Below are 25801 nucleotides of genomic sequence, written 5' to 3' on the forward strand. Positions count from 1 at the left end.
CCTTAGGATTCTCCTTAATCCTATCAGCCAAAGTCTTCTCATGTCCTCTTTTAGCCCTTCTCAACTCACTCTTCAACTCCCTCCTAGCCAATCTAAAGCTTTCTAGTGCACTATCTGAGCCCTCCAATCTCATCCGAACATAAGCCTCCTTTTTCTTTTTAACCATCGACTCAACTCTTTTAGTGCACCACGGTTCCCTAGATCTACCAAATCCACCATGCCTGACAGGGACATACCTATCAAGGACTCGCAGTAGCTGCTCCTTGAAAAAATTCCACATTTCAGATGTTCCCAGTCCCTGTAATCCCCTAATCCAATCCATGCTTCCTAATTCACTCCTGATAGCCTCATAATCGCCCTTACCCCAGCTAAAATTGCTGACCCGAGGTTCACGCCTATCTCTTCCCATCACTAAGGTGAACGTAACCGAATTGTGGTCACTATCACCAAAATGCACACCAACTTCCAAGTCTAGCACCTGGTCTGGCTCATTTCCCAGCACCAAATCCAATATAGCCTCACCTCTAGTTGGCCTGTCTACATACTGAGACAAAAAACCTTCCTGCACGCTTTGTACAAACACTGACCCCTCTAGCGAGCTAGAACTATAGCAACTCCAATCAATATTCGTAAAGTTAAAGTCCCCCATAACAATTACCCTATTACTTTCACTCCTAACCAGACTTGGAGAGGAACGTGCAGGTGATGGTGTTCCCATGCCCCATGCATCTTCTCTGTGGTAGCAGTCAAGGTTTAGAGAGTGCTGAAGGTAATACATATTGCTGGTCTTGCCGTGGAGCAGGTGAATGGCGAACTTGGTGCCAATCAAGTGGGTTGTTGTGTTTAGGGTGGTTTCAAATTTGAGTGCACTGATCCAGCCAAGTGGAGAGTATCTCATCACATACCTGATTTGTGCTTTGTCGATGGGGAAAATATTCATGGCATTCAAGAGGTGAGTCACTTGCTGCAAAACATCTAACTCAAACCATTCACAGCCACTAACACTGGCATGCTCTCTTAACACTCTCACACTAATACAGCCAACATTGAGCTTAGCCGGTGTTAGTGTGAGACCCATAGTGTGAGGTACTGTGGTACTGCTAGTCTGGATCAAGGCCCGAGGGTCAGATTAGGCACCTGCTTCTCACAGTTGCCCAGATACATCTGCCAAGTCAGTGTTGGGGTGAAGAGCTGTTCTCAGACATAATTGCAGTGTCACCTATAGTGGAATAGCTGAACGGTGCTTGCTGTCCAGACACACACAAGAATAATAACCATTGGAGCCAGCTGCCTTCGGAACACATGCATATAGAACACAGCTAAGAAATAAATGTAGCTTTATGAAAATCCAGCCTGCCCTTTGTTACTTGGGCTTTCCATTACAAAGCAATGTGCCTGTCCCAATGTAAAATACACCATACACTGGCTCTTTGAAGCTGTGTAGCAGATTCATCATGCATACCATTCTGTAAACTGGCAAGATGTACCTCAGTAATTCCCAAATCAGCCAGGTAACTTTACTTCATTGTGCCAGGTGAACACAGTAAGGCATACAATGTAATCCATTCACAGGGTCATTGGGGCAGACAAACAGGAGATTGGGACAATCGGATAGGGTGGGGGGGCAGCTGGATGGGGTGGGGGGGCAGCCGGATGGGGTGTGGGGCTGGTGTGTGATTTTCAAACTCTCAGACACACTAACTCCCAGCCAGACTATTCCTTCCCAGGTAACTTGTGCATTCATTGTCTTTCTGGATCACCCTGTTGTAACTACCTGATTGGCACAGATGCCTCCCAGGCTTTTGAAAAGGTGAAGCTTGCAGAAACAATTCTCCGCTCTGAGCTGTCCAAACATAGGACTGGCAAACAATTGTGAAATCTCTCCAGCTGCTCTGGATTGTGGCATGGCTTTGGTTAGTTGTCTTCTACTCAGTGACCTCAACTGGATGAGCGGTCAATTTGGATCAAAAGCCAGCTTCATGGCATCTGAAAGTCAGAAAGATGACAGAATTTTGTTCAGTGTGATGCATCTATTTTCTTGTAATAAATTCACAGAAACGGCACTGACACAATAATTAACATAAAAGCAATGGCAAATTAACGTTCTGTTCAGGTATAAGCTGTGGTACACTTGCCACTTTGAGTCAGAATGTTCTAGTTCAAATGCTAATCCAGATATATAAGCAGAAACTCGAGGCTCACACTAATGGAGTGCTGCACTGTTGGAGGTGCCATCAGTTGTTTAATAGAGGCCATGCCTGCCATTTGGGGTGGATATCAATGATCACAAGCAGTTATTCACTGGAGAGTATTGGCATATTCTCCCCAAGTTCTGGTGAAAGTTATCCTTCAACTAACTACTCATATCTAACTATGAGCAAGCTGTTGCTTTATAATCACAGAACCCTACAGTGCAGAAAGAGGCCCTTTGGCCCATCGATTCTGCACTGACCACAATCACACCCAGGCCCTACCCCCATATCCCTACATATTTTACCTACTAATCCCTCTAACCTAAGCATCCTAGTACACTAAGGGGCAATTATGGCATGTCCAATGGAAAAATGGTTGCCTCAGGATGTCCCAGAGTGCTTTAAAGCCACTAGTTTTGAAATGAAGTCATTGGGTGTAATATAGGAACCAGGACAGCCAATTAATTACAATGTACCACAAACAGCAATGTGGTAATGAGCAGACAATCTGTGTTAGTGAGACAGCAACTATGTATTAATGATGCTACCATTCTGTTCCAGTCATTGCAACAGCGAGCTCAAGGTGGGGTTAGAAACAACCATCTATTTTTGAACTGTAGTTCACATTAATATTGTATTTGCGGATCATATAGCAATTGAGTCAGCAAATAGTGTGAAAGATTGAAAAGTATGGAAATCCATCTGTCATACTCACAAACACGGATATAGCTGTCACTAATTAAAAGAGTTACTTTTTCTAACAGCCAATACCAATCATTATACTTATCTGAGAAGCCTTTAAAAATTCAATTCATTTCACTACAAAGGACTCAGGTTATAGAACAGAATAACTGAAACCTCCAAGACCCAAAAAGACCATTTGGCCCATCATGCTTTAGCTGGCTGCTTGAATGATATTAGAAAATAGAGACAGTTTAAACAATAATATTTATTTGTTAGAAATAAGGCATAATTTAACGTTTGGGTTTCTGTACTTGTGTGCTAAGAAAGAATTAAAATGTCAGTTTATCTTCATATTAAACAAAGGGGGAAGTGGATCCTTGGTGAAGGCATCTGAGAGAAAGCATTGTTTGAGAGAAGATTCCAAGCATGTTTTTCAAGAGTAGAATTTGGAAACCCTCGTGTGAAAAGCAGAGTTCTGGTGAGAGCAGTTGGCTCACAGTATAACAAAACATCTGGAGAGATCTGATGATAAATCCATGGAGGTTAGCTGGATGACATCTGTCACTTGAGAGAAGAGTCACTTGCTGAAGAGGAAGAGTAATTATTTGTGACCGAAACCACAGGAATACTAGTGGCGGTGGGCTCCAGAAACAGAGACAGAGGTGGGGTTCAGTCCGGGCCAGAGGGACAGAGACTCACTGTGGGTAGGATTGTGGTCAGTGCAGTCTTGTAGGGCCAAATGACCTCCTTCTGCCCTGTAGAATTCTATGAATTTATGACTCTATGAAAATTGTAACCCTCCAACCTTCTGAAGTCTCACACCTATACCTAAGGAGAATGGAATTTTATGATTAATGCTTCCAAAAGTTCCATCTTTACTTCCCTCAGCAACCTAGGGTGGATCACATCCAGACTGGGTGACTTTTCTTCCATGTGTGCTGCCAAACCTCTAAGTGTCTTCACATTATCTATTTGTATCCTGTCTGCTGCCTCCACCTTCACTGCATCATTGGCAGCACACTCTCACATATAGCCAGATGCAAAATACTTCAATTGTACCTCAGTCATATCCTCTGCCTTCAGAAAATCTTGTTTACTGTTCCCTGTCTGTACTATCCTGTCATTCATCAACTTTAGGCCCAGACTCCACAAAGAATCTGAGGCCTTGAGGCAATCAAAAGCAGCTTTCATAAGAACGTAAGAACATAAGAAATAGGAGCAGGAGTAGGCCATCTCGCCCTTCGAGCCTGCCCCGCCATTCAATAAGATCATGGCTGATCTGTCGCCGCTCAGTTCCACTTTCCCACTTTCTCCCCATAACCCTTAATCCCCTCTCTTATCAAAAACCCATCAACCCGCGTCTTAAAAATATTTAGCGAGGCAGCCTCCACCACTTCAACGGGCAGAGAATTCCAGAGATTCACCACCCTTTGAGTGAAGAAGTTCCTCCTCAACTCCGTTCTAAACCGCCCCCCTTTTATCTTGAGGCTGTGCCCCCTAGTCCTACTGTCTTTTTTGAGCGGGAAGAGTCTCTCCACCTCTATCCTATCCATCCCATTCATCATCTTATACGTCTCAATGAGATCTCCCCTCATTCTTCTAAACTCTAACGAGTACAAGCCCAGTTTATTCAGCCTCTCCTCATAGCTCAACCCCCTCAACTCCGGTATCAGCCTAGTAAACCTCCTCTGCACTCCCTCCAAGGCCAAAATATCTTTGCGCAGGTACGGCGCCCAAAACTGCACACAGTACTCCAGCTGCGGCCTCACCAATGCCCTATACAGCTGCAGCAAGACCTCCCTGCTTTTATATTCAATCCCCCTCGCTATAAAGGCCAGCATCCCATTCGCCTTCCTGACCACCTGCTGCACCTGCAAGCTGGGTTTTTGCGACTCATGCACAAGGACCCCGAGAACTTTCACAAGTTTAGTAATGTCATTGTGAACCAGATCACATTTTGATGTTTTCATTTTGTTTAAAAGCCTTGTGTTCAATGTGAAGAATCTCAGTTACTGAGAAATCTCTTGAATGAGTTCAATGGCCTACTTGGTAATTAATTCCTTCACTCAAATTTGTGAATGAGTTAATGTTAAGAAATGCTATAGTTAAGAAAGCCCACCAACACCTCTACTTTCTCAGAAGACTAAGGAAATTTGGCATGTCAGCTATGACTCTCATCAACTTTTACAGATGCACCATTTGAAAGCATTCCTTCTGGTTGTGTCACAGCTTGGTATGGGCTCCTGCTCTGCCCAAGACCACAAGAAACTCCAAAGGGTCGTGAATGAAGCTCAATGCATTACACAAACCAGCCTCCCATCCACTGGACTCTGTCTACACTTCCAGCTGCCTTGGCAAAGCAGCCAGCATAATCAAGAACCTCACGCACCCCGGACATTCTCTCTTCTGCCTTCCTCTGTCGGGAAAAAGATACAAAAGTCTGAGGACATGTACCAACTGACTCAAGAACAACTTCTTCCCTGCTGCTGTCAAGCTTTTGAATAGACCTGCCTCGCATTAAGCTGATCTTTCTTTACAGCCTAGCTATGACTGTAACACTACATTCTGCACTCTCTTTCCTTCTCTATGAACAGTATGTTTTGTCTGTATAGTGTGCAAGAAACAATACTTTTCACTGTATACTAATACATGTGACAATAATAAATCAAATCAAACATTTGTTAATAAAAAAGAGAATCATTAAATTGCATTTTAGAATGAAACAAAAGTTTACCTAAAGGTATAATGGAAATTATAAATATGAAATGTAAACTGACCTGCAATGTCTCCCCGAAGAAGAGACCTGGGAGATGCTCCGTGAAGGAAGAGTAGTGCCAGCTAAGTGTGGGAAGACGAAGGTAAGTTTAATGGCAGTGTAAATGTCAGTAAAGCCAGCCTTAGTCACTCAACCTTTAGGCTAATCATCAGAAGAAGCCCAAAATGGGGTGCAATGCCCTTATCTTGTCAGCTTGGATCATCCTGTTTGTCTCTTGTGGGGATCACAAATTGGATTGAATTTGAATTTGGTTTTTGGAGCAAGCGAGGAGATGGATTGGGGTATGCCCGGTTCTCTCTGAATATCAGCACTGTAATTTTAAGAACGGAGTAAAAAAAGATAAAAAGCAGTACCTGTAGGTCACACCTATGACTAAACCACAGGGAGTTAGTCTGACAGCAGCAAGTGCATCCAGGCACCCTGAGATTCTGTAGAGAAAGGGATTCCTCTTCCTGTAACTAGCGAAACTAGTAGGAATCCATGGAATGACACCAGTTTCCAAAACAGTTTTCAGTCACTGTGTAAAGTTTTTAATTTAACTATTAGTGTCACAAACAGGCTTATATTCACACTGTACAAATAAAGGCGTGGAACTACCCAACAGAGAAATGGCAGCAGCAAGGAGCCCACAGTGGGGTCTCTGTGCACGGGAGTTGCTATTCCCTATTTCCATCAGGACCCAGCGAAGGGGTGGGTATTGGTCAAGGACTCCAGAAGGACCCTCAAAGTTTGGCAATATTTTGCTTAAAAGCCTTTCATACCGGCTGCAGAGAAGTCTGGGATTGGGAGAAGAGATCATTTTGGCAATCCCCCATATTCCCTTCCAAAGGACAACAGGGAACAGAAAGTTCTATCTGTCAAGCGTACGTGAATGCTGATAAGATGCTCATGGTCCTGCTATCCCACGCTAATTAAATCTCTTTCCACCTGCTTCCAGTGTGGTTCTGGCAGGAGTGGATGGGAATCTTAGGCATCCACTCAAATCTTTGATTCATTCGTGGGACATAGGTGTCGCTGGCTGGCCAGCATTTATTGCCTTGAGGGCAGCTGACAGTCAACCACATTGCTGTGGCTCTGGAGTCACATGTAGGCCAGACCAGGAAAGGACGGCAGATTTCCTTCCCTAAATGACATTATCGAAACAGATGGGTTTTTCTAACAATCGACAATGGTTTCATGGTCATCAGTAGATTCTTAATTCCAGATATTTTTTATTGAATTCAAATTCCACCACCTGGCGTAGCTGGATTCGAACCTGGGTTCCTAGAACATTAGCTGAGGTTCTGGATTAACAGTCTAGCGATAATACCACTAGGCCATCGCCTGCCACTGGGAGATGTGTTATAGTTGGGTGGATTAGTAAGTTTGCTGATGACACCAAAGTCGGAGGTGTGGTAGATTGTGAGGGTGTCATAGTTTGCAGGGTGACTTAGAAAGGTTGCAGAGCTGGGCCGCGAGGTGGCGGATGGAGTTTAATGTGGAGAAGTGTGAGGTAATTCATTTCGGTAGGAATAACAGATGTGTTGAGCATAGGGCTAACGGGAGGACTTTGAATAGTGTGGAGGAGCAGAGGGATCTAGGTGTATGTGTACATAGATCCCTGAAAGTTGGGAATCAAGTAGATAGGGTTGTTAAGAAGGCATACGGTGTCTTGGCGTTTATTGGTAGGGGGATTGAATTTAGGAGTCGCAGCGTCATGATGCAACTGTACACAACTCTGGTGCGGCCGCACTTGGAGTATTGTGTGCAGTTCTGGTCCCCACATTACAGGAAGGATGTAGAGGCTTTGGAGAGGGTGCAGAGGAGGTTTACCAGGATGTTGCCTGGTATGGAGGGGAGATCCTATGAGGAGAGACTGAGAGATTTGGGGTTGTTTTCGCTGGAAAGAAGGCGGCTAAGAGGGGACCTTATTGAAACATATAAGATGATTAGAGGTTTAGACAGGGTAGATAGTGATAGCCTTTTTCCTAGGATGGAGAAAGCTAGCACGAGGGAGCACGACTTTAAATTAAGGGGGGGTAGTTATAGGACTGATGTCAGGGGTAGGTTCTTTACCCAGAGGGTGGTGAGGGACTGGAATGCCCTGCCAGCTGCAGTTGTAAATGCGCCTAGTTTGGGGGCGTTTAAGAGATCTGTGGATAGGTTTATGGACGAAATGGGATTGGTTTAGATTAGTGGGTTAGTGTTGTTGTTTTTTTTTAAAAGCTGGTCGGCGCAACATCGTGGGCCGAAGGGCCTGTTCTGCGCTGTAATGTTCTATGTTCTATGTTCTATGTGTCAGAGGATACACTGCTTTATAACAGTAGAGTAGGTTAAGCACAGAGGGTTGAAAGGATTGGGAGTAAATTAAATTTGTTTTTTATTGCATAATATTGTGCAGTTTTTATGCAGCACATGCTATGAACTCCAATATTATTCTAAATTAGTGGCACCTACACGTAGCTCAGTGGAAATATTCTTCCCTCTGGGTCAGAAGATTGTGAGTTTGAGACCCAGAAAAATGACTTGAACACAAATGCCGGAATTCTACAACTCCATCCGCCACAGAATCGGAGTGGGCCAAGGGCGGACAATGGAAATATCCTTTGACCTCAGGCGGGATTTTCCAGTCTCGCTCGAGAGAGGCTGTAAAATCCTGCCCAAAATCTCAGTTAATACTCTCAGCACTGAGGGAGTGCTGCACTCATAGAATCCCTACAATGCAGAAGGAAGCCATTCGGCCCATTGAGTCTGCACTGACCACAATCCCACCCAGGCGCTATCCCCGTAACCCCACATATTTAACCTGCTAATCCCCCTGACACTAAGGGGCAATTTAGCATGGCCAATCAGCCTCATTTGCACAGTCTCTGGACTGTGGGAGGAAACCCACAGACATGGGGAGAACATGCAAACTCCACCCAGTGACCCAAGGCCAGAATTGAACCAAGGTCCCTGGCGCTGTGAGGCTGCAGTGCTAACTACTGTGACACTGTGCCACCCACACTGTAAATGGTGCTGTCTTATAGATGAAAAGTTAAACCTTTGCCCTTTCAGGTGAGTGTAAAAAAATCCTTTGCCGTCATTGGAAGGAGAGAGGGAAATTCTGATCTGGGGTCCTGATAAATAACCATCTCTCAGCCATAACCAACCAAAACAATCTTGGGATTGGACATAGCTCGGCACAACATTGAGGGCCGAAGGGCCTATACTGTGCTGTACTGTTCTATGTTCTAAAACATATCCTGTGGTTATTTACCTCAGTTGTTATTTGTGGTCAGTTCAGCAATACTTATAAAAGCTACTCACACTGCGAAACCTCGTTGCGAATCTTGGGTTCTTGGGGAAGCACAGAAGTGTGTGGAGACATGTCTGATAATCGAGCAACTTTCTCATTCCCTGAATACAACAACAGATATGGAAAAGTTGTTATGTTAGTGTCCCTTTAAGAGATTTTTTTTGAATCATGATCTCTGCAGCTCTCACAGTCAGTGTATCTCAGCTCACAGCTTTAGCTGATATCATTGTTGGAAGGAGAAAAAAGAACTGTCTGCAGCTCAGGTGACAAGGGTTGTTTGCAGTTTCGTTTTGGCTGCAATGTTGGAAGCATAGTTGAAAGAAGTCTCTCTCTGTCTGTATTTTGAAAGTTTTACTCGTTAGCTGAAAGCATAGCTTATTGCCCATCCTGCAGTAAAGAATCTGTATTATGATGCTTTGGAGAGCTGAAGACAAGCTGCTCTGAATTTTCAAGATCATTTGAAATCAGCATTTAACCCAGGGAACTATATTCCAGTTTAATGTGAGCTTTAGCTATGGGTTTTGATTTTAAGTGGAACACATTAGAGATATTCATTAAGAGTTATGCATTATAGTGGTTGTTTTCTTTCTTGTTTGTAATTGATAAAAGTTGTTACTAAGTTTCTTACTAAAGATGTTAACTATATTCTTAAGTAAACTTTGTTTGATAAAAGCTCCCTAGTGGGCCTTTTAAATCACATCTGATTTGGAACATATCATGCTTACCCAAGCCAAATTTAAGATTCAAAACTTATGATTCATATAGAGTTATACATTATAGCATTCTAACCTGAACCATAAGAGTGTGGATATGATTTGTATGTAGTGGATCCTTAATCAATTCTTTACAGTATCACAGTAACGCACAAGCAGCTTTCTCTCCTGTCTTTGGGTCATGGGTTCAAGTCTCACTCCAGAAATCTGAACACATTAACTAGACTGGCACTGCAGGACTGAGGGGATGCACCTCTGTTGGACAGACTTCTTAAAACAAGGCCTGCCAGCTCAAGTGGAGGTAGAAGATTCCACAGACGGGGTTTGCCAGGATAAACAATCACCTTTAACATTTTGAGTTGCTATATCAGCATCAGTAGCCACAGGAGGCATGTGTCTGGGAGAGAGAGGGTGGGGGTGTTTGGGAAAGGCGGGCACTGGGATTAAGTGTGAACAGTGGCTGGCTATGGACAGTCTGGTGTTTCAGGTACATGTTTTTTTGGTGGTGGCTGCAACAGCCCTTAAGGCAGCTGGTTAGATCATGTGTTGAGAACTTTCTGAATGCAGCTAGCCAGATGTGAATGTGTTCTGGATGGCCAAATTTGAATAAGGAAACATCAAGCAGGCCTTAGGCCCCTCCTGAACATGATAGACACATGACAGGCTGGATGCATCAGACCATAATTTCCCATTATTCCTTCTCTTGTGCCAATCGTCTGACCTGCGGGATGCAAAGCCTGCATCAGTGTCTCGGTAAACCAGGAGAGGTGGCCATTCGGCCCTTCTCAGCCCGTCCTGCTCTGCAGTGCACTGACCTCTTGACTCTGTGCTCTTCAGTTTGCGTTTCATGGCTCGGCGCAGGCAGTCCTTCACCTGGACAGTAAGTTCGGTAGCAGCTTCACTGGCACTAGCCAGCTTGGAATGTAGATCAGACTTTAACTTCGGGACATCAGAGATCTGAGAGGAGGAGCTGAAACTAAGGGACTCCTGAGAAGAAATCAGAATTGTAAAGAATGAAGAACTTGCATTTATATAGCGCCTTTCTCAGAACATTCCAAAATGCTCTACAGCCAGTGAAGGCTAGGGCAGAACAGTAGCACAGTGGTTAGCACTGCTGCCTCACAGCACCAGGGACACGGGCTCAATTCCAGCCTTGGGTCACAGTCTATGTGGAATCTGCACATTCTCCCCATGCCTGCGTGGGTTTCTTCTGGGTGCTCCAGTTTCCTCCCACACCGCGAAAGGTGTGGGGGTTAGGTTGATTGGCCATGCTAAATTACCCTTTAGTATCAAGGGGACTAGTTAGAGTAAATGCATGGGGTTATGGGGATGGGGCCTGGGTGGGATTGTGGTCGGTGCAGACTCAATGGGCCAAATGGATGATGCAGAAGCAGTGTAGGATTCTATGATTTATAAAGTCCTGTGGAGATGTAACCACAGTTGTAATGCAGGAATTGTGGCAGCCAACTTATATACAACAAACTCCCACAAACAGCAGTGTGATAATGACCAAATAATCCATTTCTGCAATGTTGATTTGAGGGATAAATACCGACCCAGACACCAGGGGGATCTCTCCTTCTCTTCCTCAAAACAGTGCCATGGAATATTTAACATTCAACTAAGCCAATAGATGGGGCCTTAGTTTAACGTTTCACCCAAAGGGCAGCACCTCCCATACCACACTGGAGTGTCAGGACTGGAAACCTGAACCCACAACCTTCTGACTCCGAGGTGAGAGTGATACCAATGGAGTCACAGCGGACACTGAATCAACACTGTTTATTGGATGAATGAGTGAGCGGATTCGAGCTGGGGTCAGATCCTCTCTCCACTACTGTCTCTGTTACCTCTAAGGGACTCACAATAAATGGTGGCCTTGCAAGTGACACCCACAGCCCACGAAAGGAGGAATAAATAAATGGACAGTCTCAACCAAGTCCTCAGTAGGTCCTGGTCCCGACACCACAAAACCGCTATTAACCGGCACAAAAGCTAGGTTCTGATCCCGGGGGCAACTCAAGGTTGGAGGAAGTGTTTGTAAGAAATAGGACTAGGGATAATCCATTCAGCCCCTCGAGCCTGCTCCGCTATTTAATACAATCGCGGCCGCTTCCATTTCCCATGATTCACTGAGAGGCCATAAGTGTGTCTCTCTCAGCATTGAATATGTTCAACAATAGCACATCCCCAACCCTCTGGGTAGAGTAGTCCAAAGATTCTGGAATGCGCTGCCAAGCAGGGTGGTGGAGGCGGACACGCTGGGATCGTTTAAGACTTATCTGGATAGCCACATGAACAGACTGGGAAAGGAGGGATACAAATGAATGGTCTAGTTGGACCAATGAGCGGCGCAGGCTTGGAGGGCCGAAGGGCCTGTTTCCTGTGCCGTACCGTTCTTTGTTCTTTTAGTCACAACCCTCTGAATGATGAAACTCCTCACCATCTCAGCCCCAAATAATCAGCCCTAGAGTTGTGCCATCTTGTTGTAGATTCCTCAGCCAGGGGAAATAATCTCTGTGTCTACCCTGTGAAGCTGCTTCCCAACTTTGAGTGTTTCAGTGAGATCGCACAGACTACAGTCTGGATTGCCTTCTTGAGTCTGGAATGAAGGCATATCCTTGAAGTGTGGTGTAGAGGGCTTTACTCTGCTTCTGGGGATGTTATCGTAGAATCATAGCATCTCTACAGTGCAAAAGGAGGTCATTCAGTCCATCCAGTCTGCACCAACCACAATCCCACTCAGGCTCTATTCCCTTAACCTCACACGTTTATCCTGATAATCGCAGGATGGGACTAGGGTCAATTTAGCATGGCCAGTCAACCTAACCCGCACATCTTTGGAGTGTGGGAGGAAACCGGAGCACCCAGAGGAAAGTCGAGGAGAATGTGCAAATTCCACCCTGACAGTCACCCAATCCGGGAATCGAACCCGGATCCCTGGCGCTGTGAGGCAGCAGTGCTAACCACTCTGCCGCCGTGCCACCAATGGTTAGGGGGTACATGATACTGGAACTGAGACCTCAGCGTCATACCAACTCAATGTTTGATCTCGGTGCAGTCACATTGCCGACACCTGATAATATTGGCAAGCTGTGGTCACCATCACAATGCCGGAGGCTGCACCTAGTCACCCTTACTTGTGCTTTTAACAGAAGCTGTACCAAGGGTGAACAATTAATCTGTTGGCAGGAGGTGGCTGATCATATTAATATTAACATGAGGCTGTACATTTTGAAATTAATCACCATTCTAAATTTGATCTTGGCTACAGGGAGTCCTAAAATTGTGCTGAATAATTTAGTGTCTTTAATAGAAAATCCAGCATAGCCTCAAATCTGGAGGAAGCCTTTGTACTAGTCCTTAACTCCTGATTGTTCTTTTCTTAACTGTATGTTTTACTACAGTCTGCAGATCAGATATAATTTTATCCCCTTACATGTTTCAAATGTTACTCTGGTTAATGGTTTAAAACCATTTTCATAGAATCATAGAATCCCTATAGTGCAGAAGGAGGCTCATCGAGTCTGCACCGACCACAATCCCATCCAGGCCCTATTCCTGTAATCCCACATATTTACTCTGTTAATCCCCTTGACACGAGGGTTAATTTAGCACAACCAATCAACCTAACTCCCTAACCTGCACATCTTTGAACTGTGGGAGCAGTGTTCCACTCTGCCACTTGGTAAGCACTGTATCAACTCAACCAGTTAGACAAATCAAATGTAGATGTTTGGAAAGCCAGCAGCTAAAGGGAGGTGGTGATAGCTGGATCAAGGATGTGTGTGCTGATCTACTTGTTTTCTGGATTCAGTTTACCCATGGATAATCATGGCTCACGTCAATCTTTCCAATCTTCACCACTGTCCCCCTCCACCCCCCACACATTCCCCAAACATTGACACTTTCAATCTCTGCCTAAACTTCAACCCTTTCAATCAGTGCCTTACTGACCCTCCGATCTCCACCTTCCTGACCTCTCTGATCTTCCATCTGGCCTCCACTCTTCTTCAGGCCCTGATCACTTTTTGATCACTCCCTCCTTTCTGCTTCCTGACTGCCCCTGCAATCCAAGACCACTTGTCCAACAGCCAGCATCTCGCCCTGGCTATGTGTGGCCATGAAACAAAGACAGGCAAAGACAGACTGATCAGCTTTCAAGGCTTCCTTCTCAAAAGATCAGAATCCTTGGAAGTGGGTAAGTTGTCAGGGCCAGATGGATTGTTTCCAAGGCTCCTGATGGAGATCAGAGAGGAGATAGCAGATGCTCTGAGAATGATTTTCCAATCCTTACTAGATGTAGGGGAGGTACCAGAGGACTGGAAAAATGCAAATGTAATTTAAAAAGGTATCAAAGGAAATGCTAAACAATGACAGGCCATTAATCTTACATAGGTAGTGGACAAATTAGTAGAATCAATCCTGGGAGATAGGAGTAACTGTCACTTAGAAAGGCATGGACTGGTCAGGGATGATCAACATGGATTTGTTAAAGGAAGGTCTTGCCTCACAAATTCGATTGAATACTTTGAGGAAGTGACAAGAAGGGTTAATGAGGGTAGTGCAGTAGATGTTGTGTGCATGGATTTTAGCAAGGGGTTTGACAAGATTCTACATGGTCAAAAAAGTAAAAGCCAATGGGCTAAAGGATAAAAAGTTGGCTTTGTAACAGGAAACAAATAGTAATGGTTGATGGATGCCTTTGCAAATGGAAAGTTATTTCAAGTGGTGTTCCACAGGACTCAGTGTTGGGACCCTTGCTGTTTGTGTTATATATTAACAATTTGAACATAAATGTGGAGGGGCACGACTGGAAAATTTGCAGAAGACACAAAGGTTGGCCGAGTAGTAGATAATGTAGCGGATAATCCACAAAATGATATCAATAGGTTGGTGGAGTGGGCGGTAAAGTGGCAGATGGATTTTAACACAGAGAAGTATGAGGTCATGCATTTAGGGAGATCAAACATTTCTAGTGAATACATAATAAATGAGAAGATACTAGAGAGGGTAATTGAAGTGAGAGATCTTGGCGTACAAGTACATGGGTCTCTAAAGGCAGCAATTCAAGTAGACAAGTTTATAAAGAAAGCATGTGGAATGCTCTCCTTCACTGTAGAGGAATAGAATTTAAAAATAAGGGTATAATGTTGGAATTGTATGAAACACTGGTTTAAAGTTGATTTATTAGCGTCACAAGTAGGCTTACTGTGACACTGCAATTAAGTTACTGTGAAAATCCCCTAGTCGCCACATTCCAGCACTTGTTTGGGTACATTGAGGGAGAATTTAGCGCGGCCAACGCACCTGACCTGCACGTATTTCGAATTGTGGGAGGAAACTGGAGCACCCGGAGGAAACCCACACAGACACGGGAAGAACATGCAGACTCCACACAGACAGTGACCCAAGGTGGGAATCGAACCCAGGTCCCTGGCACTGTGAGGAGCAGTGCTAACCACTGTGCCACGCGACAGTGGTGACTGCAGAGCTGGAGTATTGTGTGCAGTTCTGGTCACCATATCGCAGGAAGGACATAGTTGCTCTGGAGAGAGGGCAAAGAAAGTTTACAATAATGTTGCCAGGGCCAGAAAAGTGTAGCTATGAGGAGAGATTGGATAGTCTGGGATTATTTTCCTTGGAACAAAGATGGCTGTGGGGTATCTTGATAGAGGTGCACAAAATTATGAGCGGAAAACATAAGAGTGAACAGGATGCAATTGTTTCCCTTGCTGGAGAATTCTAGAACCAGAGGACATAGATTCAAGATAAGTGGCAGTAGGTATAGAGGATGCATGAGGAAGAACTTTTCATGCAGAAGGTGGTGGGTATCTGGAATTCACTGCCTGGAGGCAGAAACCCTAAACTCTTTTAAAAAGTATCTGGATCTGCACCTTAGATGCTGTAAGCTACAGGGCTATGGGCCATGCAGGAAGGTGGGATTAGAAAGGGCACCTGGGTTTCCACGGGCTGGCATGAACTAGGTGGACTGAATGGTCTCCTTCTGTGCTGTACCTTTCTATTGTTCTATGGTTTCTAAGATAATAAGGCAGGACCTGAGAGAAACCCCCTCAGATGGAGATGTCAGGGGTAAGTTTTCACTCAGGGGGTGGTGGGTGAGTGGAATCGGCTGCTGTCGGTGGTGGTGGAGGCGAACTCGGGGTCTTTTAAGAGACTTCTGGATGAGTACATGGGATTTAATGGGATTGAGGGTTATAGGTAGGCTTAGTAGGTAGGGATAAGATCAGCACAACTTATGGGCCGAAGAGCCTGTTTGTGCTGTAGTGTTCTATGTTCTAAACCCATTCTTCTTGTTTTCCCAACCTCAGGCCAGCCATCCCACCTCTGAGATATGGTTCTGATCTTTAGCTAATGTCAGATTTTGTCAATGATTAAGATGACCAGATCTTTCACTTTTTAAATTCTTTCACGGGATGTGGGCATTGCTGGCTGGGCCAGCATTTATTGCCCTTCTCTAATTGCCCTTGAGGGGGGTGTTTAAGAGTCAACTACACCTCAGATCAATTAAGACAATATACACAACCAATAATGAGTGTTGGCTAGTGACTGGTATTATTGGCAACCATGATGTGGAGATGCCAGCGTTGGACTGGGGTAAACACAGTAAGGAGCCTCACAACACCAGGTTAAAGTCGAACAAGTTTATTCGTTAGTAAACCCACACCCTTTATATGCCCTTCTCTGATCAGAACTTTTCACTCACCTGACAAAGGAACAGCGTTCCGAAAGCTTGTGGGTTTACTTTCAAATAAACCTGTTGGACTTTAACATGCTGTTGTGAGACTTCTTACTATTATTGGCAACAGCAGCAATTAGTGAACTATATAGAGGCTGCTCTTGAGACCATCTTAAGCTGACCTATTCTAACTCACGGTTCACTAGCTCTATCTGAGACACTAACCCACCCTGGTGCAACCTGCAGTGAATTCCAGGCTCTTGCAACTCAATATCCACCTCATTTTTGAACTCCATCCAGTGTCTTAGATAATCTAATATATAAGAATTACTGTATTATATATTGCAGATATAAACACTTTGGAAATATGCTGGAATCTCCTGCTAATGAGCTAAACGTGTAACGGCGGTGTTGTACCTCATGGTAAATGATGATTTTTACCTGTACAAATTTGAAGAGGTCAGTCTTATTGGTCAGGATCTCCAGCTGCAGTTTCTTCTCTTTGAGCTCAGTGCATTTCTGCTCCAGCAGTGACCTGATCCTGTTGGCCTGGTTCAGTGCTGCCTGCTGTTCTCTCCTGATCAACCCAATCACCACTTTCAGGGCCTCATTGATGGCATCAATCATTGCGGAAAACTTGTTGGTGATATCCAGTTCCGTTTGTTGTGTGGTTCTCTGAGGTGAGATCAGAAAGAGCTTTAAACCTCCAGCCCTGTCCAGTGCCACCCACACCCACTCCTCGTGCCACCCAATACATGCTCCCAACACCCAGTTCCGCTTAGTTCCCACTCGCTGTGTGGCCAGTATGGTGGCACAGTGTTTAGCACTGCTGTCTCACAGTGCTAGGGACCCAGGGTTTGATCCCCAGCTCGGGTCATTGTCAGTGCAGAGTCTGCATGTTCTCCCCATGTCTACATGGGTTTCCTCCGGGTGCTCTGGTTTCCTCCCACAGTCCAAATGATGTGCTGGTTAGGGGAATTGGCCTTGCTAAATTCCCCCTCAGTGTACCCAAACAGGCACTGGAGTGTGGCGACTAAGGGATTTACACAGTAACTTCACTGCAGTGTTAATGTGAGCCTACCTGTGACACTAATAAATAAACTTAAAAACTGAATATAGTCTGAACTCCCTGTGTCACCCAGCGCTCATTCCTGGAACCATCATCTACCAAAGCCCAAACTGAGAGAAAAAAGGCTGAGGGTGACCATTTTGAGATCTTAATAATGATGAAAGATTTTGACAGAGTGGATAGGGAGAGAATGTTTCCTCTTGTGGGGGTAGCAGAGCTAGAACCAAGAAGATAACCACCAAAAAATCCAATAGGCAACTCAGCAGAAACTTTGTTATCCAAAGGGTAACAAGAATGAGGAGCTCACTGCCACAGGGAGTGGCTGAAATAAATGGCACAGATGCATTTAAGAGGAAACTGGTCAATTGAAGGAGAGAATAGAATGATATGACGATGGATTTAAATGAGGAAAGATAGAAGGAGTTTCAAGTGGAGCATAATGTGATAATGTGACACTGTGCTATGGATGTTTTAAAATTCAGTATTTTCTACAGTCTGGTGGGAATGCAGCTCAGATGCTGGAAGAGCAGGATAATTACTCACTTTAGCCATGTAGAAAGCTAACTTACCAAAAAAATTCTGAGTGCCAAATGAGTATGAAAGCGAGAGAGAATCACTCTTTTTTTGAGCGAGTTAAAAATCGAAGCCTACCTCACTTTGAAGAAAAAAATGAAGCGGGGAGAGGTGGGGTCTAAGCTCTCTGAAAACCAGTGGGTGATAGCTGAAGGCGCCATTGTGCATGCTCAGATCTCTCTGTTTAAAAACAGAGATCTGTCAGGCACCTTCCACCATGCTCCTCCCCACCACCCCTGACCAAGCAGGGCTGTGCCATGCCCCCCCCCACAACCCCCACTCACTACCAGGGGCTCCACAGCTGACTCCTGTCCAATTACTCACCCACCCCCACCCCTAAAGACTGGCTGATCCTGGTTGCAGAGTGTGCAGTGTTCCCCCTGCCGCTTTAGGCTCCACCTAACTTAATACATGGAGGGATCTGGGTGTGCAGACCTGCAGTTCCCTAAAAGTGGCAACACAGGTGGCCAAGATGATTAAGAAAGCATCTGGAATGCTTGCCTCCATCTGCTGGGGCACTGAGTACAGGAGTTGGAAAATCATGTTGCAGCTATATAAAATCTTGGTTAGGCTGCATTTGGAGAATTGCGTGCAATTCTGGTCACCACACTACCAGAAGGATATGAAAGCTTTGGAGAGAGGACAAAGAAGGTTCACCAGGATGTTGCCTGGTCTCCAGAGTGTTGGCTATGAGGCAAGGTTGAATAAACTAGGATTATTTTCACAGGAAAGACAAAGGCTGAGGGGAGACCAGATAGAGGGCTACAATATCACTAGAGGCAGAGAAAGGGTGGATAGTCAGAGGCTTTTTCCCAGGTGGAAGTGTCAATTATAAGGGGGCACAGGTTCAAGGTGAGAGAGGGAAAGTTTAAAGGAGATGTGCAGGGCAACTTTTTCACACAGAGAGTGATGGGTGCCTGGAAAGCACTGCCAGAGGTGATGGTGGAAGCAGGCACATCAGCAACATTTAAGAGGCACTGGATGGGTACTTGAATAGGGAGGGAATAGAGGGATACCGTCTGGGTAAGGGCAGAAGGTTTTGTTTTGGTTCAGTTAGGCCATCATGATCGGCACAGGTTTGGAGGGGCTGTTCCTGTGCTGGACTTTTCTTTGTTCTTTATTCTCTTTGGGGTTGCCAACTATCTCACCGTGATTGAGTCAATGTTGTCCTGAACAGTTCCAATCTCCAGCAGCGTCGCCTGCAGCTGCTTCTCCATCTCGAGGTCAGTTTGGTAAAGTTCTTTCTGGTAAAGGAGAGAGCAAATATCATCAGGAGCAGCATGTAAAGGGAAGTTTCATTCATTGTCAGAGCAGAGGGGCGGAACTGAATGATATTTCATTAACAGTCACCACACTGCAGGAATACACCAGAGTTAACATTTTCGATCAAATGGCTCGCTATTAGATCGTTATGGCTCAATCATTAGATTAGAGGATTGGTTAACTAACAGAAAGCAAAGAATGGGGTTAAATGGGTTTTTTCTGGTTGGCGATCAGTGACTAGTGATGTGCCTCAGAGATCAGTGTTGGGACTGCAATTGTTTACAATTTAAATAGATGATTTGGAGTTGGGGACCAAGTGTAGTGTGTCAAAATTTGCAGATGACACTAACATGAGCAGTACAGCAAAGTGTGCAGAGGATGCTGAAAGTCTGCAAAGGGATATGCATAGTGTAAGTGAGCGTGCGAGGATCTGGCAGATGGAGTACAATGTCGGTAAATGTGAGTTCATCCATTTTGGTAGGACTAATAACAAAATGGACTATTATTTAAATGGTAAAAAACTGCAGCATGCTGCTGTGCAGAGGGACCTGGGTGTCCTTTTGCCTGAATCACAAAAAGTTGGTTTGCAGGTACAGCAGATAATTAAGAAGGCAGATGGAATTTTGTCCTTCATTGCCAGAGGGATGGAGTTTAAAAACAGTGAGGTTATGCTGCAGCTGTATAAGGTGCTGGTGAGGCCACACCTGGAGTACTGTGTACAGTTTTGGTCTCCTTACTTGAGAAAGGATATACTGGCTTTGGAGGGGGTGTAGATGATATTCACTAGGTTGATTCCGGAGTTGAGAGAGTTGGCTTATGAGGCGAGTCTGAGTCGACTGGCATTATATACATTGAAATTTTAAAAAATGAGGGGAGATCTTATAGAAACATATAAGATTATGAAGGGAATAGATAAGATAGAAGCAGGGAAGTTGTTTCCACTGGTGGGTGAAACTAGAACGAGGGGGCATAGCCTCAAAATAATGGGAAGCAGATTTAGGACTGAGTTGAGAAGGAACTCCTTCACCCAAAGGGTTGTGAATCTGTGGAATTCCCTGCCCAGTTAAGCAGTTGAGGCTACCTCATTGAATATTTTTAAGGCAAAGATTTTTGAACAGTAAAGAAATTAAGGTTTATGGTGAGTAGGCGGATAAGTGGAGCTGAGTCCAGGATAAGATCAGCCATGATCTTATTGAATGGCCAAATGGCCTGTTCCTACTCCTAGGCCTTATGTCCAAGATTTCCACGACAACTGTGCCATCATCACCTCTGCTCAGTCTGTCCTGTTGGTGGGATAGGACATAATGTGGAGATGCCAGCAGATAGGACATACCCAGGAATGGTGATGGTGGTGTGTGGAACATTATATGGTATGATTCTGTGACTATGTCAGGCTGGACTAGTCTGTGGGACAGCTGTATTAAACTCAGCACAACCTCCCAGATGTTGGTGAGCAGGACCCTTCAGGATCAATTGAGCAGGGTGTGATAAGGAATCTTTTTTCTGAGGGTGGTGAATGTTTGAAATTCTCTTCCCCAGAATGCAGTAGAGGTAGGGTCAGTGAATATTTTTAGGCAGAGACAGATGGATTCTTGACAAACAAGGGAATCAAAAGTCAAAAGGGGTGGCACAATGATTAGCACTGCTGCCTCACAGCACTAGGGACCCGGGTTCGATTCGCAGCTTGGGTCAGAGTCTGTGCGGAGTTTGCACATTCTCTCCGTGTCTGTGTGGGTTTCCTCCCACAGTCCAAAGATGTGCGGGTTAGGTGGATTGGCTATGCTAAATTGACTTAAGTATCATTCAGATTAGCCGGGTAAATGTGTGGAGTTATAGGGCTAGGGCCTGGGTGGGATTGTGGTGTGGTGGGTGCATACTCGATGGGCTGAATGGCCTCTTTCTGCATTGCAGGATTCCAGGATTATTATCAGCGTTAGGCAGAATTTGGAGTTGAGGCCACAATCAGATCAGTCCCAATCTCTCTGGAAAGGTGAAACAGCCTCAATGGTCCAGGTAGCCTATTCCTACTCCAAAATCATATATTCATACGGTTGTCCGTGTTGTTTACAGTGCCTAGATTGATGCCCACTACTCCATTTGGTTTTATTATTGACTTTCCTGTAGCAGTTTGATACACTGAGTGCCTCGCTCAGCCATTTCAGAAGGTAGTTAAGAAGCAACCACATTGCTGTGGATCTGGAGTCACATGTAGGCCAGACCAGGTAAGGACGGCAGATTTCCTTCCCTAAAGGACATTAGTGAACCAGATGGATTTTTACAACAATCAATGAAACTTTCATGATTGCTATTAATGAGATTAGCAAATTAATCCAACTTCATTTCAAAAGTTGAAGTTAATTCCCCAGGCCACCATGATACGATTTGAATCGCATTCTCTGGAAAATTAGACCTGGCTCTTTTTGGGTTATTAATCCAGTAATATTGCTGCCTGTGTTCTGAATGTGATACTATCAGTGTGTTACCCTGAAAATGTGGAAAATGTGGATGGAACAGTGGTTAGCACTGCTGCCTCACAGTGCCAGGGACCCGGGTTCGATTCCCAGCTTGGGTGACTGCCTGTGTGGAGTCTGCATGTTCTCCCCGTGTGTGCGTGGGTTTCCTCCCACAGTCCAAAGATATGCAGGTTAGGTGGATTGGCCATGCTAAACTGACAGGAGAATTAGAGGGCAAATGAGCAGCGTTACGAGAATAGGACCTGGATGAGATTATGTTCGGTACAGACTCAATGGGCTGAACTTAAGAACATAAGAAGTAGGAGCAGGAGTAGGCCTTCGAGCCTGCCCCGCCATTCAATAAGATCATGGCTGATCTGAAGTGGATCAGTTCCACTTTCCCACTTTCTCCCCATAACCCTTAATTCCCTTGTCTGTCAAAAACCTATCTACCCGTGACGTAAATATATTTAGCGAGGTAGCCTCCACCACTTCAACGGGCAGAGGATTCCAGAGATTCACCACCCTTTGAGTGAAGAAGTTCCTCCTCCGTTCTAAATTGCCCCCCCCTTATCTTGAGGCTGTGCCCTCTAGTCCTGCTATCCTTTCTGAGCGGGAAGAATCTCTCTACCTCTACCCTACCCATCCCTTTCATTATCTTATACGTCTCTATAAGATCCCCCCTCATCCTTCTAAACTCCAACGAGTACAGACCCAGTCTATTTAGTCTCTCTTCATAGTCCAACCCCCTCATCTCCAGTATCTGCCTAGTGAACCTCCTCTGCACTCCCTCCAAGGCCAAAATATCCTTGTGCAAGTGCAGCAACCAAAACTGCACACAGTACTGTGTGCCATACTGTGTGCCTTCTGTACCATAGGATCTCTATGAGGTGGAAATAAAGATGTGCGGGTTAAATGGACTGGCCATGTGCAATTGCCCCTTAGTGCCAGAGGGGGACAAGCTAGGGTAAATGCATGGGGTTATGAGGATAGCACTAAGGCGAGACTGTTGTCAGTGTAGGCTTGACAGGCCAAATGGCCTCCTTCTGTGCCATAGGAATTCTGAGTTGGAATTAGTGTCAGGGGGACAAGCTAGGGTAAAATGCATGGGGTTATGGGGATAGGGACTGGGGTGGGATTGTTGTCAGTGCAGGCTTGATGGGCTGAATGGCCTCCTTCTGTGCCATAGGAATTCTATGAGGTGGGAATAAAGATGTGCAGGTTGGCCATGTGAAATTGTCCCATAGTGCCAGAGAGACTAGCTAGGGTAAAATGCATGGGGTTATGGGGATAGGTGCTGGGTGGGTGGGCTGAATGGCCTCCTTCTGTGCCATAGAAATTCTATGAGGTGCAAATAAAGATGTCTGGGTTGGGTGAATTGGCCATGCTAAATTGCCCCTTAGTGTCGGCAGACTAGCTAAGGTAAATGCATGGGTTACTGGTATAGGGGCTGCATGGGATTGTGGTCAGTACAGACTGGATGGGCTGAATGGCCTCCTTCTGTGTTACAGGAATTCTATGAGGTGGAAGTAAAGATGTGCGGGTTAGGTGGATTGGCCATGCTAAATTGCCCTTTAGTGCCAGGGGGACTAGCTAGGGTAAATGCATGGGGTTATGGGGATAGGTGCTGGGTGGATGGGCTGAATGGCCTCCTTCTGTGCCATAGGAATTCTATGAGGTGCAAACAAAGATGTGCAGGTCAGGCAGATTGGCTGTGCTAAATTGTCCTTTAGTGTCAGGGAGACAAGCTAGGGTAAATGCATGGGGTTATGGGGATAGGTGCTGGGTGGATGGGCTGAATGGCCTCCTTCTGAGTTATAGGAGTTCTATTAGGTGGAAATAAAGATGCGCAGGTTAGGTGGACTGGGCATGCAAAATTGTCCTTCAGTGACAGGGAGACAAGCTAGGGTAAAATGCATGGTGTTATGGGGACAGGGGCTGGTTGGGATTGTGGTCTGTACAGACTGGATGGGCTGAATGGCATCCTTCTGTGTTATAGGAGTTCTATGAGGTAGAAATAAAGATGTGCAGATTCGGTGGATTGGCCATGCTAAATTGCCCCTTAGTGTCGGGGGACTAACTAGCGTAAAATGCATGGGGTTATGGGGATAGGTGCTGGCTGGGTGGGCTGAATGGCCTCCTTCTGTGCCATAGGAATTCTATGAGGTGGAAATAAAGATGTGCGGGTCAGGCAGATTGGCTGTGCTAAACTGCCCCTTGGTGCCAGGGAGACTAGCTAAGGTAAAATGCATGGGGTTATGGGCTGGTTGAGATTGTTGTCAGTACAGACTGGATGGGCTGAATGGCCTCCTGTGTTATACGAATTCTATGAGGTGGGAATAAAGATGTGCAGGTTAGGTGGACTGGGCATGCAAAATTGTCCTTTAGTGTCAGGGAGACAAGCTAGGGTAAATGCATGAGGTTATGGGGATAGGTGCTGGGTGGATGGGCTGAATGGCCTCCTTCTGTGCTATAGGAGTTCTATGAGGTGGAAATAAAGATGTGCAGGTGAGGTGGACTGGGCATGCAAAATTGTCCTTTAGTGTCAGGGAGACAAGCTAGGGTAAATGCATGGGGTGATGGGCTGGATGGGATTGTGGTCAGTGCAGACTGGATGGGCTGAATGGCCTCCTTCTGTGCTATAGGAGTTCTATAAGGTGGAAATAAAGATGTGCGGGTTAGGTGGATTGGCCATGCTAAATTGTCCTTTAGCGTCAGGGGGACAAGCAAGGGTAAAATGCATGGGGTTATGGGGATAGGTGCTGGGTGGATGGGCTGAATGGCCTCCTTCTGTGCTATAGGAGTTCTATGAGGTGGAAATAAAGATGTGCGGGTTAGGTGGATTGGCCATGCTAAATTGTCCTTTAGTGCCAGGGGACTAGCTAGGATAAAATGCATGGGGTTATGGGGATAGGTGCTGGGTGGATGGGCTGAATGGCCTCCTTCTGTGTTATAGGAGTTCTATGAGGTGGAAATAAAGATGTGCGGGTTAGGTGGATTGGCCACGCTAAATTGTCCTTTAGTGTCAGGGAGACAAGCTAGGGTAAAATGCATGGGGTGATGGGCTGGATGGGATTGTGGTCAGTACAGACTGGACGGGCTGAACGGCCTCTTTCCGCACTGCGGGCCTCTATGACAGTGCCGGTTTCCGGGCCTGTACCTTCCTGGTGTGTGCCTCCTCCTCCAGCGAGACCACCTGGTGCTCACGGTGCTCCGCCGTCACCCCCACGCAGCAGATGAAGGTCTTGTCGCTGCGGCAGAAGAGCTCCAGGTGCTTCCGGTGCACCTTGCACTTGCGCTCCTGGATGTCGGGGACGGGCTGCGCGGTGAGGGGGTGGTCCTGGAAGGCCGGGCTGTGCCGGTGCGGGCCCAGGTGCTCCTCGCAGTACGAGGCCAGGCACAGCAGGCAGGAGCGGGCCGCCCGCCGCCGCCGCCCGCCGCCGCTGCCGCCGCGGCAGAAGTCGCAGGCCACGTCGCCGGGCGCGGGCAGGCCGGGCGGCCCGGGCTCCTCGTCGGCCTCGGCCTCCAGTAGGCCGCACAGCACCGTGTTGCGCTGCAGCCGGGGCCTGGGGCTGAAGCTCTCCCGGCACTGCGGGCAGCTGTAGGCCCCGCCGCTGAACGGCTGCTCCCACAGCCGGCCGATGCACTCCAGGCAGAAGCTGTGCCCACACGGCAGGGTGGCCGGGCTCTTCAACACCTCCAGGCAGATGGCACACAGCAGCTTGTCCCGGGAAACCTCCATCGTCGGCGGGGCTGGCTCCCTGTCCTCCTCCCTCCCTGATTCCATATCCTCCCCCGCCCGCCTCCTTTCCCCGGCCCCCTTCATTTGCTCGGTTCCTCGACCCTTTTTCCCCCACATTGCTTCAGCTGGGGAGGGCGAGTGCGGAAACAAAAATCCCCCCCCGGGTCTGATTGAATTTCCAGCGCCAGCCCCTCGAAATGCCAGACCCCGACAAGAAAAAATGTCTTTGGCGCACTTCCAGAAGGCACTGAAGTGTCACCTCTTCACTGAGAACCTGGACACTGACCTCTGGTCAGATCCTGTACATAGAAATTGGGTAAAAAGTCTGACAAACGCCAGGTTTAAGAAGGACTTGTCTG

At 46.1% G+C, this 25801-nt stretch overlaps 1 protein-coding gene across 1 annotated transcript; it reads right to left on the minus strand.

Moving 5' to 3' along the window:
• Window positions 1-687: 687 nt before the first annotated feature.
• On the minus strand, window positions 688-25464 carry LOC145356406 (E3 ubiquitin/ISG15 ligase TRIM25-like). The gene is made up of 7 exons (XM_080209114.1): window positions 24861-25464; window positions 19133-19228; window positions 16784-17017; window positions 10458-10629; window positions 8941-9030; window positions 5654-5714; window positions 688-1986 (listed from the first exon to the last, which is right to left on the minus strand). The coding sequence occupies exons 1-7, from the start codon at window positions 25440-25442 to the stop codon at window positions 1965-1967; spliced, it is 1257 nt and encodes a 418-aa protein (XP_080065240.1). The 5' UTR covers window positions 25443-25464; the 3' UTR covers window positions 688-1964.
• Window positions 25465-25801: the final 337 nt, after the last annotated feature.

Source organism: Carcharhinus amblyrhynchos, chromosome 21, assembly GCF_965287045.1.
Source record: "Carcharhinus amblyrhynchos chromosome 21, sCarAmb.v2.hapA, whole genome shotgun sequence".
NCBI classification, from domain to species: Eukaryota; Metazoa; Chordata; class Chondrichthyes; order Carcharhiniformes; family Carcharhinidae; genus Carcharhinus; species Carcharhinus amblyrhynchos.

Coding starts and splice junctions, on each gene's coding strand:
- LOC145356406 (XM_080209114.1), bottom strand. CDS start 25,442: ATGGAGGTTTCCCGGGACAAGCTGCTGTGTGCCATCTGCCTGGAGGTG. Junction 17,018..19,132: donor ACAACATTGACTCAATCACG/GTGAGATAGTTG, acceptor ATCTCACCTCAG/AGAACCACACAACAAACGGA. Junction 10,630..16,783: donor ACCTCTTCAAATTTGTACAG/GTAAAAATCATC, acceptor ATTTCTTCTCAG/GAGTCCCTTAGTTTCAGCTC.